Source organism: Condylura cristata, unplaced genomic scaffold (assembly GCF_000260355.1).
Source record: "Condylura cristata isolate star-nosed mole 26May11 unplaced genomic scaffold, ConCri1.0 scaffold00001, whole genome shotgun sequence".
NCBI lineage: Eukaryota > Metazoa > Chordata > Mammalia > Eulipotyphla > Talpidae > Condylura > Condylura cristata.
In genome coordinates, this window is record NW_004567102.1 from 51,221,082 (window position 1) to 51,238,611 (window position 17,530).

The 17,530-nt window shown below is 37.2% G+C and overlaps 1 protein-coding gene across 2 annotated transcripts in view; it reads left to right on the forward strand.

Moving 5' to 3' along the window:
* The window catches only part of LACE1 (lactation elevated 1), a 133,329-nt gene that overhangs the window by 16,978 nt on the left and 98,821 nt on the right, over positions 1 to 17,530 (forward strand). For both annotated transcript variants that reach the window (XM_004673751.2, XM_012724463.1), the window contains exons 3-5: positions 9,411 to 9,462; positions 15,922 to 16,023; positions 16,954 to 17,084. In XM_004673751.2, coding sequence (XP_004673808.1) covers positions 9,411 to 9,462; positions 15,922 to 16,023; positions 16,954 to 17,084 — 285 coding nt within the window. The remainder of the gene's footprint in view (positions 1 to 9,410; positions 9,463 to 15,921; positions 16,024 to 16,953; positions 17,085 to 17,530) is intronic.

A 17,530-nucleotide genomic window follows, 5' to 3' on the forward strand; every position in this document is an offset into this window, starting at 1 on the left:
CACCAGGAAAAGACAAATAAAAACCGCAGTGAGTTATTACCTCACGCTTGTTCAAATGACTACTATCAAAAAAGACAAGAAATAACAAGTGTTGGCAAGGATATGGAGAAAAGGGAACACTTGTGCAATTGTGGTGGGAATATAACTTGATGTAGCCTCTATGGGACAACAGTGTGGAGGTTCCTCAAATTGTTCAAAATAGAACTTCATGTAGTTAAGCATTTCCACTTCTGGGTGTTAATTTGAATACAAAAACAGTAACTCAAAAAGTTGTTTGTAGCATTATTTAAACTAACTAATAAAGTGTCATGGGTAAAGAAAGTGTGGTATATATATACAGTGTAGTCATGTTACTTAATGACATGACTAATAGGTTCTACCATATAATCTAGGTATATGTAGTAACCTACTAGTTCTGTGTTATTATGCTCTGTAAGGTTCATGCCTGGACAAAGTCACCTAATGATGCATTTTTCAGAATATATCCCATTGGTAAGTGATATGTGATTATAATGAACTATTATTGAGCCATAAAAAATAATGGTGACAGGACCCTCTCTGGTGGTGCAGTGGGTTAAAGCACAGCACTAGGAAGCTAAAGCCACTTCAGCATGAGTTTAATCTCTGCCCTGGAGGTGACCCACATGGCAAGCAGACCTCTCCTGACCCACCTGCTACTCCCCTCATCGCTGTACTTTGTTTTGCCTGTTCTGCTCCCCACTCTGTCTATGGTGAATCTTTTCACCGCCCCTGAACCTCTGGCCTGTACCCCAGCTCTGTATGCATAAATACATAAATCTTTAAAAAAAATAATGGTGACAACAACATAGATAGACTCCAGGGTAGTATGCTAAATAAGTGAGAGAAAGAAAGATAACATAATCTCATTTACATGGGAAATCTAAATAGTAAAATTTAAAAGCCAAGCTCAAAGATACAGAGAATAGGCAGGTATGGGATTGGGTGAAAGGAGTCAAATGTTTGACTTCCATTTATATATAAAATAAATCCTTAGGCTATATGGTTAATAATGCTATATTGCATGTTTAAAAATTGCTAAGTGAGGCCCTCCCTGGTGGTGCAGCGGGTTAAAGCACAGCACTGAGAAACTAAAGCCACTTCCACATGAATTTGATTCCCGCCTGCCCAGGAGGAGACCACATGGCATGGTAGACCTCTCCTGACCCGCCCGCTGCTCCCCTCAGCAGTGTACTTCATAGATCTGCCTGTTCTGCTCCCCACTCTGTCTCTGGTGAAGCCTCTCACCGCCCCTGAGCCTCTGGCCTGTACCCCAGTTCTGTATGCACAAATAAACAAATCTTTAAAAAAAAATTGCTAAGTGAGTAGATCTTAAAAATTCTCATCAAAAGAAAAAAATACTCTGTAAGACTATGTATGGTGATGTGATGGATGTTAACTGGATTTATTGTGGTCATCATTATTCACTGTATACAAATATCAACTCATTATGTTGTGCACTTGAAACTAATATACGTCAGTTGTACCTGAATGGATAAAACATATTATCCCCAAAAGAAATTGAGCCATTTCTTATTCTAGTTTGTCAGAACTTTAAGCTTATCCTACTTCTCACAGTTGCCATTATTTAGTTACTTAAATAGGCTTAATTATACTAGCAAACTGAACAAATTGGTATACTTTAAGTTACAAAGATTTTTTTGCAAATAAGCTGAAGGCATTTAAAAAAGATTTTCACAGAGAATTTATGGATGCTAACATGTAGTTCAGTTTTTCAGTTTTAAAAAATGTTCTTAGAAACCTGAAGTGATCTACTTTTACCAAAAACTGGTTTTTATTGAGAATGATATAATGCTAGTTTTAAAAAGATGTAATTATGCTCAGAATTCCAGCTGTATCATTGTCTCTGATTCTATCATTTTGGGAGATAATAATGGGCCGGTGAGGGGAACAAGTAGAGACAGGGAAAGTAGTATTCCTGCATTTTAAACAAATAGAAAACAATGCACCATCCCTGTCATCTAATTACTCTAATGGAAATAGTTTGGAGTAGCAGGTGGGTTATAACTCACAGAGGTAGTGGACATGTTATTTTAATTTAAACTTTGGAGAAAATCACCCTAACTTATTTTTTAATGCTAGAATGTTAATATCTTAAGGAACAAAGACTAACTTTATTTAAAATGATAAAATCAAAATGTTTGGTATGGAGGATGATGATGATGTAGTAACAATCAATGAGAAAAGAGTTAAAGGATTAAGTTTAGTAACAGTTTTGAATAGAAATGTCTAACTTGCAAATATACAGATACTTTTGAATGATTTTAAATTTTGTTCAAAAGTAAAAGTACTGTAGGAATTAGTTACCTTGCCAAATTTGTTTCGGTTTGTCCCCAACTTTTTATTTTGAAAATTTCAGCAATAAAAGAAAAATGATTAACATTTTGCCAGTTTAATTTTTTCTTTCTGTTCCTTACTGGATATGCTAAACTATGTCTAGATATTATCCATGCTATTTTTCATCCTTTACTTTTATGGACTTTTCTTATAATGTACTCTAATTTACAGTTTATTTTAAGTTACATGTGTAACTATAAAGCTTACTATATTAGAAATGAAAGTCAATATTCCTTATTTTGTCATAAAATTAATTAATTTATTTGTTTATGGAAGGCAGAAGTCACTTTGGATTTGGGGTCTCAGCCTATCTTTTCTTCCTACCTTATCTAGCAATTTCTTTCCATTGAGGAGCCCATTCTTAGCTTATTGTCCTGATTAGAATGTTTGCTTTTTTCAAGACTAAAATGACTTTCTCTATTCTATGATAATGTTGACTCAACCTACAAGATCACAGGCTATTTCCCTTCTGCAATTTCCCCTTAATTGCCCTCAAGCAAAGTTAATTGCTTGGCTTAAGTTTCTTCAAGCCTCTTATTCATGCTTCTTTAGTAGAGGTTTCCAACTGCTTGGGTCCTAGTATCTTTAGTGTCTTTTTTCAGATGCCCCCAGGCCAAAAGACATACCTAACAGTTACATTAATTAAGTAGCTAGATATAAACCTAACTTACTACACTATACAGATAAGTATTAAATAATTACAGGTATGTCTGAACACCTTAATAACTTAAAAAATTCACATGCAGGCCCTCCCTGGTGGCGCAGCGGGTTAAAGCACAGCACTAAGAATCTGAAACCACTTCCGCATGAGTTCGATTCCCGCCTGCCACGGAGACGACCACATGGCGAGGCAGACCTATCCTGACCCACCTACTGCTCCCCTCAGCAGTGTACTTCATTGATCTGCCTGTTCTGCTCCCCACTCTGTCTCTGGTGAAGTCTTTCACCACCCCTGAGTCTCTGGCCTGTACCCCAGTTCTGTATGCACAAATAAAAAAAATTCACATGCATTAAAGTAAAAATATTTCATTCTTAAGTAACCACAATTATTTGTTAATGGGATATTTGTACAGTACACAACTATTCAAATCTTGCAGTCAAATCGATTGGACACAGTCATTCAAATTTTTGTTCCACATGGATTTTTATATAGTATTTGCTTATTTATTTATTTATTCATTTGTCTATTTATCTATCTATTAAATCATAGCAACCACTGTCTGGAAACCCAACTTCACAAAGATATGACATTTTTAAAAGGAATATAATATGATATAATAAGAAATCATGAGCTGCCTTGAGGCAGTAAGTAGTTCACTATGTGTACGACAGATGTTGCTGTGTTTTCTTCAAAAGCTTTTAAAATAAGTCTCCTGTGAATTTTGTCATGGTGCCTGGGGAATCTCTGCCTGACAATTTCTCTTCTTTTTTTCAAGATTTTATTTATTTATGCATACAAGAACTGGGGTCTGGGCCAGAGGTACGGGGTTGAGAGGATTCATCAGAGTGGAGAGCAGAACAGGCAGATTTACACTATTGAGGGGAGCAGCAAGTGACAGGAGAGGTCTGCTGAGCCATGTTGGTTTACTCCCTGGCTGGAGATTGAACTCATGCTGCAGTGGCTGGTGATAGCTTGATAGTGCTGAGACTTTAACCCCTGCACTACCAGCAGGTGAGACAGGAGAGGTCTGCCACACCATGTGGGTCACCTCCCTAGCTGGGGATCGAACTCTTGCTGCAGAGAGCTTCATAGTGCTATGCTTTAATCCATTGGGCCACCAGGGAGAGCCCAAGAAGAAGTCCTTATTTGGAATAAGCTTTGCAAAAAAATTTTTTTGGTAGTTTATTATTTGCCTTTTTACACTTCTTAGTTCTTAGCTTCCCCCCTGGTCCCCCCCACCGAGATGTTTAATTACATTGGTTTAATGTAGCTCTGTTTTCCCTTGTAGTATCTAGCTTTATGTCTGGCTTGTGAGATACTATACTTCAAGAATGTAAAAATAAATTCACAGGAAATCATTTACAAATATGTTGATGAGAAGGATTTTTTTTTTAAGATTTATTTATTTGTGCATACAGAACTAGGGTACAGGCCAGAGGCTCAGGCGCGGTAAGAGCCTTCACCAGAGACAGAGTGGGGAACAGAACAGGTAGATCGACGAAGTACACTGCTGAGGGAGCAGTGGGCGGGTCAGGAGAGGTCTGCCACACCATGTGGTAACCTCCGGGGCAGGCGGGAATTGAACTCATGCGGAAGCAGCTTTAGATTCTCAGTGCTGTGCTTTAACCCGCTGCGACACCAGGGAGGGCCTGATGAGAAGGATTTTAAGAGAGCTGAAGCATTTAATTTGTGGGCCATGGTTCCTAAGAAGCTGGGGGTAGCTGAGATCCAGACATGATTAGGCTGTGTAGGAAAAGAGGCCATCATCCTTTGTCACAGGAGGGAGAGTGGAAAGGCTAGGGGCAAACAAGGTGGGTTTGCAGTTTCATAGAGGAAGTGAAGGGTTCCAAGCTAATGCCTTCGGTTCTCTGTGTATGAAGAAGTAGCAGACACGTCTGCAGGAAATGATGGGGGAAGTATGGTTGAGCTCAAAGGCAGCTGAGAAGTTTCCAGACTGTCATTGCAAACTCAGAATTATTGACTCTCTGGAGGGACTGGTGAGAGGGTGCACTCTACAGGGCTCTCAGACTTTTCTCAGGATTCTTTAGAAGTCTGTGTGAATGCGTTGGAAGGTAGATAGCTTAATATAAGTTTTCTCAGTTTTTAGCTATCCTTCCAGAGGTTTCCTTCCTGGCTTAATATATATATCATACTTGAAATTGTGCTCTCTTTTGGAATGTGTTCTTGATTTATTTGGGATAGTGTTCATACAGAAGGGAATTAGCTTAAATGTTTGGTAGTTGTTCATCTGAACATTCAGATCTTTAGAGAGTTATGTCATGGTCCACAGCTTTGGATGGAAACAGATATCAGTTAGCATGGGAAGCTTGCAGTCTTCGTGGGCGTGAGTGGGCCTGATTAGGCACACAGAGGTAGGTAGCGAGTGGAAACTCCCCTGTGCTCTGCCCTGTACACAGCAGATAAGGAAAAGGGAGCACAGTGATGGGGCTTACCAGGAGCCACCAGGCTCTGAGTGGCAGGACCATAGTTTGTATACTGACCTTTTGGGTTCAATGCCTGTGCTCTCTTGCTATACTTTTATGTTTAGGGAAGTAGGTGGTGAGTTACCCCATCTTCCCTTATCATTTTTAATCTTATAGTCTACATGATACAGCATCCCTGGATCCTCATCAAAAACTCATTAGAGAAGGTATCATCATAGTACCTTACAAATTCCCTAGATACAAGTAACATAATAAATCTTTGAGTGGTTATGAAATTTATTCATGTTCAGATTCTCAACTCTTTGTCTTGTGTTAAGTGGGAGTTGGGCACACTTCAGCATCCTGGCAGGAAATAGTTCACAGAAGCTGTTTCCATGAAGACAGAACCAAGATACAGACTTTAGAGCTCTGGGCCCGCAGGCCTAAGGCAACACACCAGGTTGGGGGAGGTGAAGAAGTGCTGGCATTAAGTTGGAGCTGTGGCAGGAGGACCTTGTTTTCCTGAGGGATGCAGCTCTGCCAGACACTGAGTCCAAGCAGGGACAGAATCGCAGAAATGACTCCAACCTCTGTCCACCTACTCCCTCCTGCACCTGCAAGTAGTGTCTCCCAGAGACCCAACCATCAGCAGCCAGCCAGCAAAGTTAAATCTGGGGGCGCAGAGCAGGACTGAGAAAACATCTGGGGGAAGGGAGCCCTGGGGAATAGCAGCAGTGAGGAAATACTCCAGGGCGAGATCTTCTGAAACTTGAGAACACATTACAAGAAATCAAAACATTAAGATGGGAATATAATGTAACTGAAAAATAGGGTAAATTGTGATAAGATGTAAAATCAGGAACAAGTAAATGATGCCGCATCCTGTGTAATATAATCATCTTAAAGGAAAACCGTGCGACCTTAATTCTCCCTGAACTTTATTTTAATACAGTGAATCAGGAATTTTAAAACTTTGTTAGGATCCATTTATTCTCTGCTTTTCCCCTGAAAATATAGATTTTTAAGCCTTTTGAAATAATTTTAATAAAGAATTGCAATAATTTTGAAAGAGTTATATTTTTATTAGGGGGAAATTAATTTACCTTTTTTTGTTTCATTTACCTTTTTAAGTGAAAAATACTTGGAGAATATAATATCAGTTGACAAATGATATGCAACATTTATGGTTATAGGCACATTCATTTTATCAATTTATAGAGAATAAAATCTTCATCTTTAGTTGTATGTTTTGCTAGCTGTGAGTTCAGCTGTTTGGGGACTTACCTTTTGGCACTTTACAACAGTCTCCTTCATCTTCTGGAATTATTGTAAGAGTCAATACAATAGAATATAAATTATAGGTATAATTTATTATCTGCAAAAGTACTCTTTCAAAAACATTTGGAGTTTGAGTAAGACAGAAGATAATAAGACCGAGTGATAATTTTTCCTTTCGGTCAGCACTGAGTTTTTTTCCATGTTGCCATCTTCTTTTCTCTACCTTCATTAGTTTAGTTTTTTTTTTTTTTTTGCCTTGATCTTCATTTACTTAGCATATATTGATTGTATCATGTAAACAACATTATAGTAGACCCCACTATTCCTGCAAAGGGAATTGATGTGATACTCCGTTACCTAATACAGAATGTGACTTTCAAAAAGGTTTCCAACACAGAGATTATTAGGCTGTATATAAATTTATCAGTTTGAATCTGTTCTAAAAATGAAGAGCATAATGCTTCTTTCTGGCAAGTTGAAAATAGAATAACCAGTATACAAGAATGGTTCAATAATGCTTTAATGTAAGACAAATGAGAGGTTTTGGCAGGAATGGAACCTTCTTCTGTTGAAATTTAAGCATAGATGGAGAGTTAATACGTGGAACACTAGGTAGATTACATTAGCTGGTAGAAGATCCTTTTGCCTAAATTATGGTGAGGTCCATCTAGACAGCACATACTAGATTAGGGGACTGGATTTGGTAGTGAAAGCTAAAGGGACCGGTCATTGAGAGAGGTTTCTGAGACTGACTGGAGGGAATCCACAGATTTAGAAATAAAAGCATTAGTACTGCTCCTAAAATCTAGCATTTAAGAATGTTCCCTGCCAAAATTTTGACTGCTGTGGTTGGCGCTCAGTAGCTTAACCTTCTTGCTGCTTTTACTCTCTCTGATTCTCTGCTCTGGCTTTCTTTGGTTGTTACATTGGTGTCTAGAAACAGTTGCAGTTTGAAGGTTACTCTTTTTTTAAAAAAAATTATTTATGCATGCAGAACTGGGGTACAGGTGCAGGGGAGGTGAGAGGATTCACCAGAGACAGAGTGGGGAGCAGAACAGGCAGATCAACGAAGTACACTGCTGAGGGGAGCAGCCGGCCGGTGGGTCAGGAGAGGTCTGCAGCACCATGTGCATCATTTCCAGGGTCAGGGATGGAACTCATGCTGAAGTGACTTTAGCTTCTGAATGCTATGCTTTAACCTGCTGCGCCACCAGAGTAGACCCTGAAAGTTACTCTTCTAAGTGTAACACAATTTAGGATAGTTATTTGGGTTGCTATTAATATATCATGTCAAGAGAGCTCCTGTTTCTTTCCAAAGCCCTCCCCTCCTGTCTGAGCCTGGATGTGATTGCTTTTTTTGCTGGCGACCCTCCATCATCCCAGAGTTGCCTGGCCAGGGATCTTCTGTGTTTTCTGGCGTCTAGTTTTTCCTCTGTTTTTGGAGGCCCTGTGTGTATAGAATGTCAATTTTCCATTTTCACACTTGATGGACAGATCGGATGGATTAAATTGATATTCAGTGTCCCTCAAATTGATTTGTTTTTACACAGTTTGTGAACTGACCTCTTCCACCTCTCTTAGGCACTGCCTATGTTTGGAGGATCATTATTTTGTCCTTATTGCTCCAAAATTTCAGGACTGTGATTTGGTATGGGTCTTATTTTCCTCACTGTGCTGGGCACTTATTCTGTCCTCCCAACCTAGAAATCTTGTCCTTTAGTTTTGAGAACAATCATTACATTATTTCTTAGTAGATGTCCTCTCTTTTTCCTCAATTTTTTTTTCTCCCTGGAACTCCTTTTTGTCAGATATTGAACCTCCTGAATTAATCCTACAATTTTCTTTTCTTTTCTTTTTTTATTGTTTCTTGCTGCTGTTTGTTATATTTTCTAGAGCATTTCTTTAATCTTCTAATCCTTCTTTTGGAAATTGTATTTCTGCCACCATATTTTAAATTTCAAAGTGCCTTTTTTATTCTTAATGTTCCTTTTAAAAAAAATTGCATTTTGTTCTTATGGTTTTAATGACACCTTTTGCTGCTCATGGAACTTGTTACTTCTTGATTCCCCTCCCCTTCCTCATGTTTATTCTGTTTTCCAACTTTTATCTTAGAAGTTTTATATTTTTATAAAATTTCTATTAACTCTTGATTTTCAGTTCATTTTAGTCTCTTTTCATGTATGACAAGCTTACTGACAGCTCCATCTTAAGAAGTGTGTTGACTGGTGTGCTTTACTGTATGGTGATTAGATGGGGACCCAGCCTTTTCTCTGGAAGGAGCCCACACTTAGTGTCCTCTTTTTCTGAAGAACTTTCCATTTCTTCAGAAAAATTCTTCTGATCTCTTGCTTGTTGGGAATGAGTAAGTTGCTATTGTTTGGGGAGTCCATTTCGGGGAGGAAGATAGGGAGTGAGGCAATTGTGTTGTAAAAGAGATGGATGTAAACTCAAGTCATAAGACTTCAGAGTCCTTGCTCTGGATTAGCCTACTTTTTATCTTTACTTTTAAAGCCCAAATGGGAATTCATAGGCTTTTACATCAAGTTTGTCATACTTACTCTGTATGATAACCTCTCTTAGTCCTGTATATTACACAATTAGGAACACTATGTATATGATGATATTTAATTTATTTCCATGTTAGAGATTTATAATTTGTTTTTAATTTGCAGCTTTTTTCAAGGAGCAAACCTCCAAAGGGCCTGTATGTTTATGGAGATGTTGGTAAGTTTGTTAAAATAAGTTTTGGGTGGTTCAAACAAAAAGTTGTCCAGCTTGCACTCAGAGATAAATTGTATTTATATCCCTTGATTTACTGTACTATCAGCAAGGGAATAAAATGGGGCAAAGTAAAATAGCGGGTGGTGGTATGAGGAAGGGCAGTTATCTTAAATTGTCTTAGTTTACATTTTTACTTCTCTGTGTATCTGCGATAGGATTAGTTAGCATGTCAGGATGCAAACATTATTTAATGTATAATGTGAATAGATTTCATGGAAGGAAATCATCTACAGATAAGTTATAAGTTAAATCAAAATCTTTTTTGCTCAGTGTTGTTTGGTTCAGAGTAATATTTTTAAAAAGGAAGCCCATCCTTTTCTTTTAACTAATATTTTTACTCATGATCTAAACCATTGTCTTCAAGTTACTTGTGATCTTTTTTTTTTTTTAAAGGTTTATTTATTCATACAGAGTTGAGGTACAGGCCAGAGGTGCAAGGGCGGTGAGAGGATTCACCAGAGACAGAGTGGGGAGCAGAACAGGCAGATCGACAAAGTACACTGCTGAGGGTAGCAGCAGGCGGGTCAGGAGAGGTCTGCCACTCCATGGGGGTCACCTCCGGGGCCGGGGATCAAACTCCCACTGAAGCGGCTGTGGCCAGCTTGCAGTACTGCGTCCTAACCCGTTGCACCACCAGGGATGCCTACTTGTGATGATCTTAAAGTTATTAGCAGATATTCTCAATGCATGTAAATCTCAATTACATTTCCTTGGTCTCTCATTTGTATACATTAGACACAAAGACACTTTCTTGGAAATCTTATGAGTTGTGACTTACTTTCTGTATTTTCCTACTCATTTCATGTCTTGCCTCTTCTCTTCATTCTTGCTGAAACTGTTTGTATTCTGACTTCTTCCTTTGAACAAATTCTTTTACGCTAGGCCTAAACTTCCCTCTGGTTACCTATATCCCTGATAGCATGAAGGAGGGGTTTTTGCCTTTCTTGACCTTATTGCTTCTCTACAGTTTTCTTATATTGGCATATTCAAAATTCACATTTATGTGTAAGAGCTCACTTTTGGGCTTATGCTAATAAGTAAGCTCCAAGCTCCCCTATAGCAGCTATAACAAATTTACGTTATGATGGTGTGTGTCAGAGTTTATTAGTATGATTTTTAGGGCAAGAAAAAAGACAGAAGTTGAATAAGTACTTACAGTGCCTTAGAGCTCAAAGTCTTGTTTTCTGGATCCTTCTTTTTTTTTTTCTGGTTTATTTACTAATGCCTCTAAATACCTGGCCTTTTTTTTTTTTTTTTTAAGATTTAAGTATGCATACAAGAACTGGAGTATGGGTCAGAGGTACAGGAGCTGAGAGGATTCATCAGAAAGAGCAGGAGCAGAGTAGGCAGATGTACTGAAATACACTGCTGAGGGTAGTAGTGGGCGAGACAGGAGAGGTCTGCCATGCCATGTGGTCAGCTCCCTGGGCCAGGGATCAGACTCGTGCTGCAGTGGCTGCGGATTGCTTCATAGTGCTGCGCTTTAACGTGTTGTACCTGTTTATATGTGCAGATTTCATGAAGTTATTAAAGAGAATTGTTTAGTTCACAAAAATGTATGATTGTCTATTAAGATTCTTCAGGTTCTTGAAACTTAAAGATTAAAAAAAAAGTGAAAGAAGCTCAAAACAATTCTTTTCCTTATTTCACTGGGTAATTTATATTTTTGAGACCAATTATGCTTACTTCTTATTTAGAAAGCAATTTATTACAGGTACGCTGTCAATTTTATGTATCCGAACCTTAGAACACTACTAACATCATCTGTTGTCAGCATTTCATTCTTTAAGAGATCGTGTACTTCCTATGCCCCTACTTTCATATTTAGTCATTTCTAAAATCAACATCTTTGTTTTTCTTGTTACTTCAACCACTTACCCATAAATGGAGATGGTGGTAATGTATAATTGTTTCCACTTCTGCAAAAGGATTAAAAAGTAAACCCACCTAATCTTATGAAAGTTGCTGGATTTTAGTTTGAAAATACAGCCATATTTCCCACAAATTTCAGGGAGTTACTATAAACATCTGAATGCTTGAAAGAGTAGAGAAGATGTGATAACATGGGATTTCACATAGGCTGGAGGTGCAGCAAGACTCAGTTAGGAGCACATTTATAAGGCAGTGAGAGGAAGAGAGAATATTTGAAACAGAACATGTGATGAACCTTTTGGTGTCTGTCAACAATCTGGAATTCTCATTTTCGGGATCTCTGGTCAGGAGAACAGCCTCAGAATGCCTCCATATGTTCCTTCACTATTTTTTTTTTTTTAGATTTGGGCACCTGTTGGATTTTAGCTTTAAGGGATTCAATGGGAAAGAGGACATAGTGCTCCCATTCCACTCAGCTGACCTATGCTTGGCTCAGGTTCTGTTATGCCCACTTCACTCTGCTCTTTCTTCTTAAACATGCTGAGATGATTGACTCTCATGGACACTCAACCCAAAGAATCCTGGTAGAGTGGACATTAAGTTGTAGGGATCATCACCATGGTTCAATCTTGAAATATTTCCATTAATAAAATGTTTAGCACATTTTGTGCAGAAGTCAAAAGCCACAGTAGTAGAGTCTTGTGGCTTCATCCTTACCCTACAGCTGGCTTTCTTCCAGCATTTCAGCTCTTGGCCAGCAGACTGCAGTGGTGATGGTTGAGTGATTAAGGTGGAAGACAAAGTATGTTATTGGCCTCTTTTGTGCTGCCTCCTACTTTCACCCCACCACCTTCACATTGAAAATGGGCTCTGGGTCTACCAGTTGGCAAGTATGCTAGTTTTAAGGTTAGGAGTGGGAAAACATAATTTTCCTGGCCTTGGAGGTAGTGATGGAGGACAGTGCTTCCAGTTTCTTCTGCAGGGGGTCTGTTGAACAAACAACACCACTGGTGGGGAGCATGCTCAAGTAGTCATTTTGGCTTCCTAATATGTATAGACTTGGTGAACATTAGAACTTAAAGAGTTTTATAAGTTACTCTTTAGTAAAAATATTTTTTTGAGAAAAAAGTAAGGTTTTATTTAGGGTTATATAAAACCAAAGCACAGTTGTGAAAGTTGGTAAAATTTAGTATTGATTTCTTCTCCACTTTTTCCCAGCAGCTTTTGCTCTAATTCTTATATTCATTTGACAGAATTTATTGAACATCTACTTTGTGCCAGAAGTATGTTGTTTCTAGAGATGTAATTGTGAATAAAAGCAGACAAAGTTTTTGTTAACTAAAAGCTTATAAATTGGTGCAGTAACTTAGAAACATTTTAGGACATGATCCATAGTAAGAAATTTATTGATATTTTACTTCCAGACTCAATATATGTGTGTTCGTGTGATACATCACACACCTGAAAAATAGTTCCATAAGACATTTGTGCAAAAAGATGCATTCTGGACCCTCCCTGGTGGTGAAGTGGGTTAAAACACAGCACTAAGAAGCTAAAGTCACTTCAGCATGAGTTAAATTTCCTCCCCCCAACCCCAGGTGATCACATGGTGTGGCAGACCTCTCCTGACCTGCCTGCTGCTCCCCTTAGCTCCCCTTTGTCGATCTGCCTATTCTGCTCCCCACTTTGTCTCAGATGAATCCTCTCACTGCCCCTACACTTCTGGCCTGTAACCCAGTTCTGTATGCATAAATAAATAAATAAAATCTAAAAAAAAAATTTGCATTCTGATCTATTCTGTTCTGTTTATTCTATAAAAAATAGTTTTGGTTGTAGTGGTAGTTTGAAAAACACTGATCTAATATTTCTAGTATCCATGACTACATTTTTTTTTTGTATCTGAACTCTTTTATTTTTATTATAATATTTTATTTTTGTGTAATTTTTTGCCTTTTTCCATCTCAGTTGTAATCCCCATGGGCTTCCCATCACCAGTTCACCAGTGTGCCATCACCATAGTCCCATGCACTATCCCATTCTCCACTCCACCCCTGTAGAATGCCATGACTACATTTTTATGTACTAGGGTTTGTTCCTGCTGTTTTACATCTTTGGATATCAGAGATTTTCATGCTAGGCCTTCCCTGGGATGCAGCTTTCTTCTCTACTAGTTAAAAACACTAAATCTAAAGGTGCCTCGTATAGTCAAATAAAAAGATTTTTATATTTGTAAAAATTTTGTGCTCCTTCTTTTCCAGGGTCTAAAAACATTAGTTTCATGTATTTCATCAAGTTGTCTAATTATTTGTTTGGATGGCAAGTCCATAGTCTCTAAAAAATTGCTTTTACATTGTTTTTGAAAATATCTAATTTTTCCCACATGTATTTCTAAGTCTTTCTTACTCCAAGGTTTTACAAATGTTCCTATGTCTTATTATGTGGGTCTTTAATATTTCCTAGTACCTTGAATTCATCTGGAATTAATTTTGGTGGAATATGTGAGGCAGGGAACTAGTTTTCTTTTTTGTCAATATCTGAACATTTGTCTTTAAAGTTTTTAAAAATATGTGATACTATATATATGTATATATACATAGCCATTGAAGTTTTTCAGAACTTTTATCTTAAAAATGTATAAACTCCTAAGTTCACTACCACATTCTAGCACCTAGTATAGTGCCTTGTGTATGGTAGGCATTCAGTAAAAATATACTGACTAAACGAATGAGTTACTAATTTTTTTTATTTATGTGTTCTTCTGTCTCCTTAGTTTCAGTTTATTTGTGGGTTTTTTAAATTATTATATTAGTTTACTTTTACATATTTTTGTGCATTTTTTCATCTCAGTTGCAATCCCCTTGGGTTTCCCATCACCAAATCACCCATGTGCCATCACCATAGTCCAGTGCATTTCCCTCCCCCCACTGGAGTTATTAATTTTATATACGGTAATTTTGATAGCAAAAGGTTGAATTTCTTAGCCTACTCTATCAATATTTTTTTATGATTTCTTCCTTTTCTTTTCATCTCCAGAGAATTTTATTAATAATGTTCTTATTTTAGGGTAGTTTTTTAAAGTTAGGACAGAGATTACACTCAAATATACATTAGTCACATTTTTAATTAGATAACTCATGACTTTTTTCTGAATCTGCAAGTATACTATGCTTCATGCATCAGAATTTAAAGCAGTATTTTGCATATATTTAGTTATTACACTTTACTGTTACTATATCAAGAGTATGGAAATTCTTGCAAAAAAATAACTTTCAATCTATATTGGGCTCTTCAATTTAGAAGCCTGATTGGTGAATTGTATTTCATATGCAAAAAGTTTTCAGTCATTCACATGGCATATAAAGTTACCTTACAGAATGGAGGCAGACCCCAAATTACATTGACTCTTACTGCTATGAACAGCCTGTGAATTTAACTGAACCCCTGTGAGGACAGCATGGAGGAATGTGGTGGGGTGTAATGGAGGAAATAGGAGGGATATCCCTAAGAGCCAGGACCAGCATACCCTGACCTGGCCTGCTGAAGAATGCCCCAAAGCTGGGCTTTCTGCAAGGGAAAGTTATTTGTGCATGTCCTGTTAAGTGCTCAGGCTACTGACTGTCCAATACTAATGTAATTGTAGTGATTAAACGTTTCAGAGATGAAAATTACGTATTTTAATTTTAAAGTTTGACTTTATCAGAATCTCATCAAGTAGGGCTCATTTTGAGAGACCTATATTCTCAGCTTTACAAGAAAAATGGTGTGGTTGACATTTCTTGAGCTCTACACCCATTAATTTATTTACTTGTTTATTTTAAAATATTTATTTATTTATGCATACAGAACTGGGGTACAGGCCAGAGGTGCAGGGGTGATGAGAAAATTCACGAGACAGAGTGGGGAGCAGAACAGACTCCATGAAGTACACTGCTGAGGGGAGCAGTGGGCAAGACAGGAGAGGTCTGGTGTACTATGTGGGTCACCTCCAGAGCAGGGGATAGAACTCACACTGAAGTGGCTCACTTGCAGTTCTGCATCCTAACCTGTTGTACTACCAGGGAGGGCCCTACACCTATTACTTATTTTTAGTATTTATTGTTTATTTCAGTATTTGTATTAGACCTTAATCTTTATTATTTTTCATTTTTGAACTTTCCCATTGTGCCTAAGTCAATTCCTCAAGCTTTACAATGGCTCAATAAATACTTAATCGCTTATTATTTATACTGTTGTCATTTCAAATGGAAATTGAAGAATAAATACCCTATAAGTCTTAACATTTTATGAACCTGGTTCTCTGAGGGGCATAGCCCATGTGATGTTAACTAAATATTGTATTTCCAGAAAAGAGTAATAATAACATTTTATTTTTAGCTAGTATAACAAAAAAATAAATACTCCTTTCTAAAAAAGTAACATAGTCTTAAGCTTTCCAGTAGAAGAGAGTAGTTTCATTATCTCAAAGCTAATGAACAATCATTAGAGTAATCAGTACATACTGTTTAGTAGTATTCTTTTTTTTTTTTTAAGGTACGGGGAAAACAATGGTGATGGACATGTTTTATTCTTATGTGGAAATGAAAAAGAAAAAACGAGTTCATTTTCATGGTTTCATGCTAGATGTACACAAAAGTAAGTTAATGATCTGAAACAATGTGATTTTAAGCGGGCAAACTCTACAAAACAGTTTTCCTCATCTCTTAATAGTCTTAATTTTTAAAAATATCAGATTTTTGTATAGGTGAAAATTTATTTGGTTTCATGTAATTTATGCTACATTGAAAAGTAATGTGTCCCAAGTTTGTCCTAAAGACAAATGTAGTATTTTCTAATTAAAAAAACTTAAGGTGGCTAAATCAAGCTCATGCACTTTGTATTTCTATTGAGGACTAATAAGAAGTATTAATAACTCAACTGTTTCAGGAAGTTATCCTTGATCAAGTTCTTTCTTTTGTGTCACCCATGGATGTAGACAATTAATTTATATGTGCATGTATTTGTGCATTTATGATGGGTAGTGTTCTTATGTATTTAATTTTTGCATTATTTTTCTAGTAGTTCTACTGTAACCTTCCCCCCAACCCTTGGAACCACTGTATTTTTCTTCTAATAGTTCTAGCATTTAGAACACTTATAATAATTGAAGTGGAACTAGCTTTAGTGTATTAGCTTCATGACAAGGAAACATCTTGATTAGGTCCCACATAGGACAGGTCACATACTCTAGATGATCCTTGAAATCCTCAGGACTAAGATCCATCTACCTGTCCATCCTTCTGGCCCCCACCTAGTGAGCTTCTATCACTCCATCACCTTTGAAGTGATAGAGAGTTGAGGTGGGATGACCACTAGGTGACCTTATAATTATGGGATGTAATCATAAGTGAGCAACTTATTTTGAGGCAGAGAACATACAACCAATTTCAGTAATCACATTTGGTTGTATATAAAATTTAAACTTGATATTTCTGTTCACACTAAAGTTTCATTAGATTTTAAAGTGGTATAGTTATCAGCAGTCTACTATTAATGCAAAGTTTGATTTCATTTCATCCATTTAAGGAATACACCGCCTTAAACAGAGTTTGCCAAAAAGGAAAGCAGGATTCATGGCTAAATCGTATGATCCAATAGCTCCTGTAGCTGAAGAAATCAGCGATGAAGCAAGTCTCTTATGTTTTGATGAATTTCAGGTAAGATAGAAATTTGTTCATAGATGTAGAATATGTTGAGTGAAGTATGGAGATTCAATTTTGGCTCTGATTTTATCATTGTTTTATTAATTGATTTGGCAGATTGTCTCTATGACTTTAATTTCATTATCTGGCTCAGGGATTGACAAATTATGGTCTGCATAGGTCAGGACTGGTGCATCTATTTTTGCATGGCCAGTGAGAAAATGATGATTTTTATATTTCTAAAGAACCTTTTATAAAATGAAAAACAAACAAAAACAGACATACATGTAGCTTGCAAAGCCTAAAATATTTATTGCCTTGCCAGCGTATAAAAGGAAAGGTTTGCCCACACCAAAAGTCTAGTCAATTTTCTCTATACCACAGAGATAATGGAATGATACAAAATTATGTCTTTCAGGTTATTTAAAATTATTCTATAAAAAACAAGTGATTCACCTATC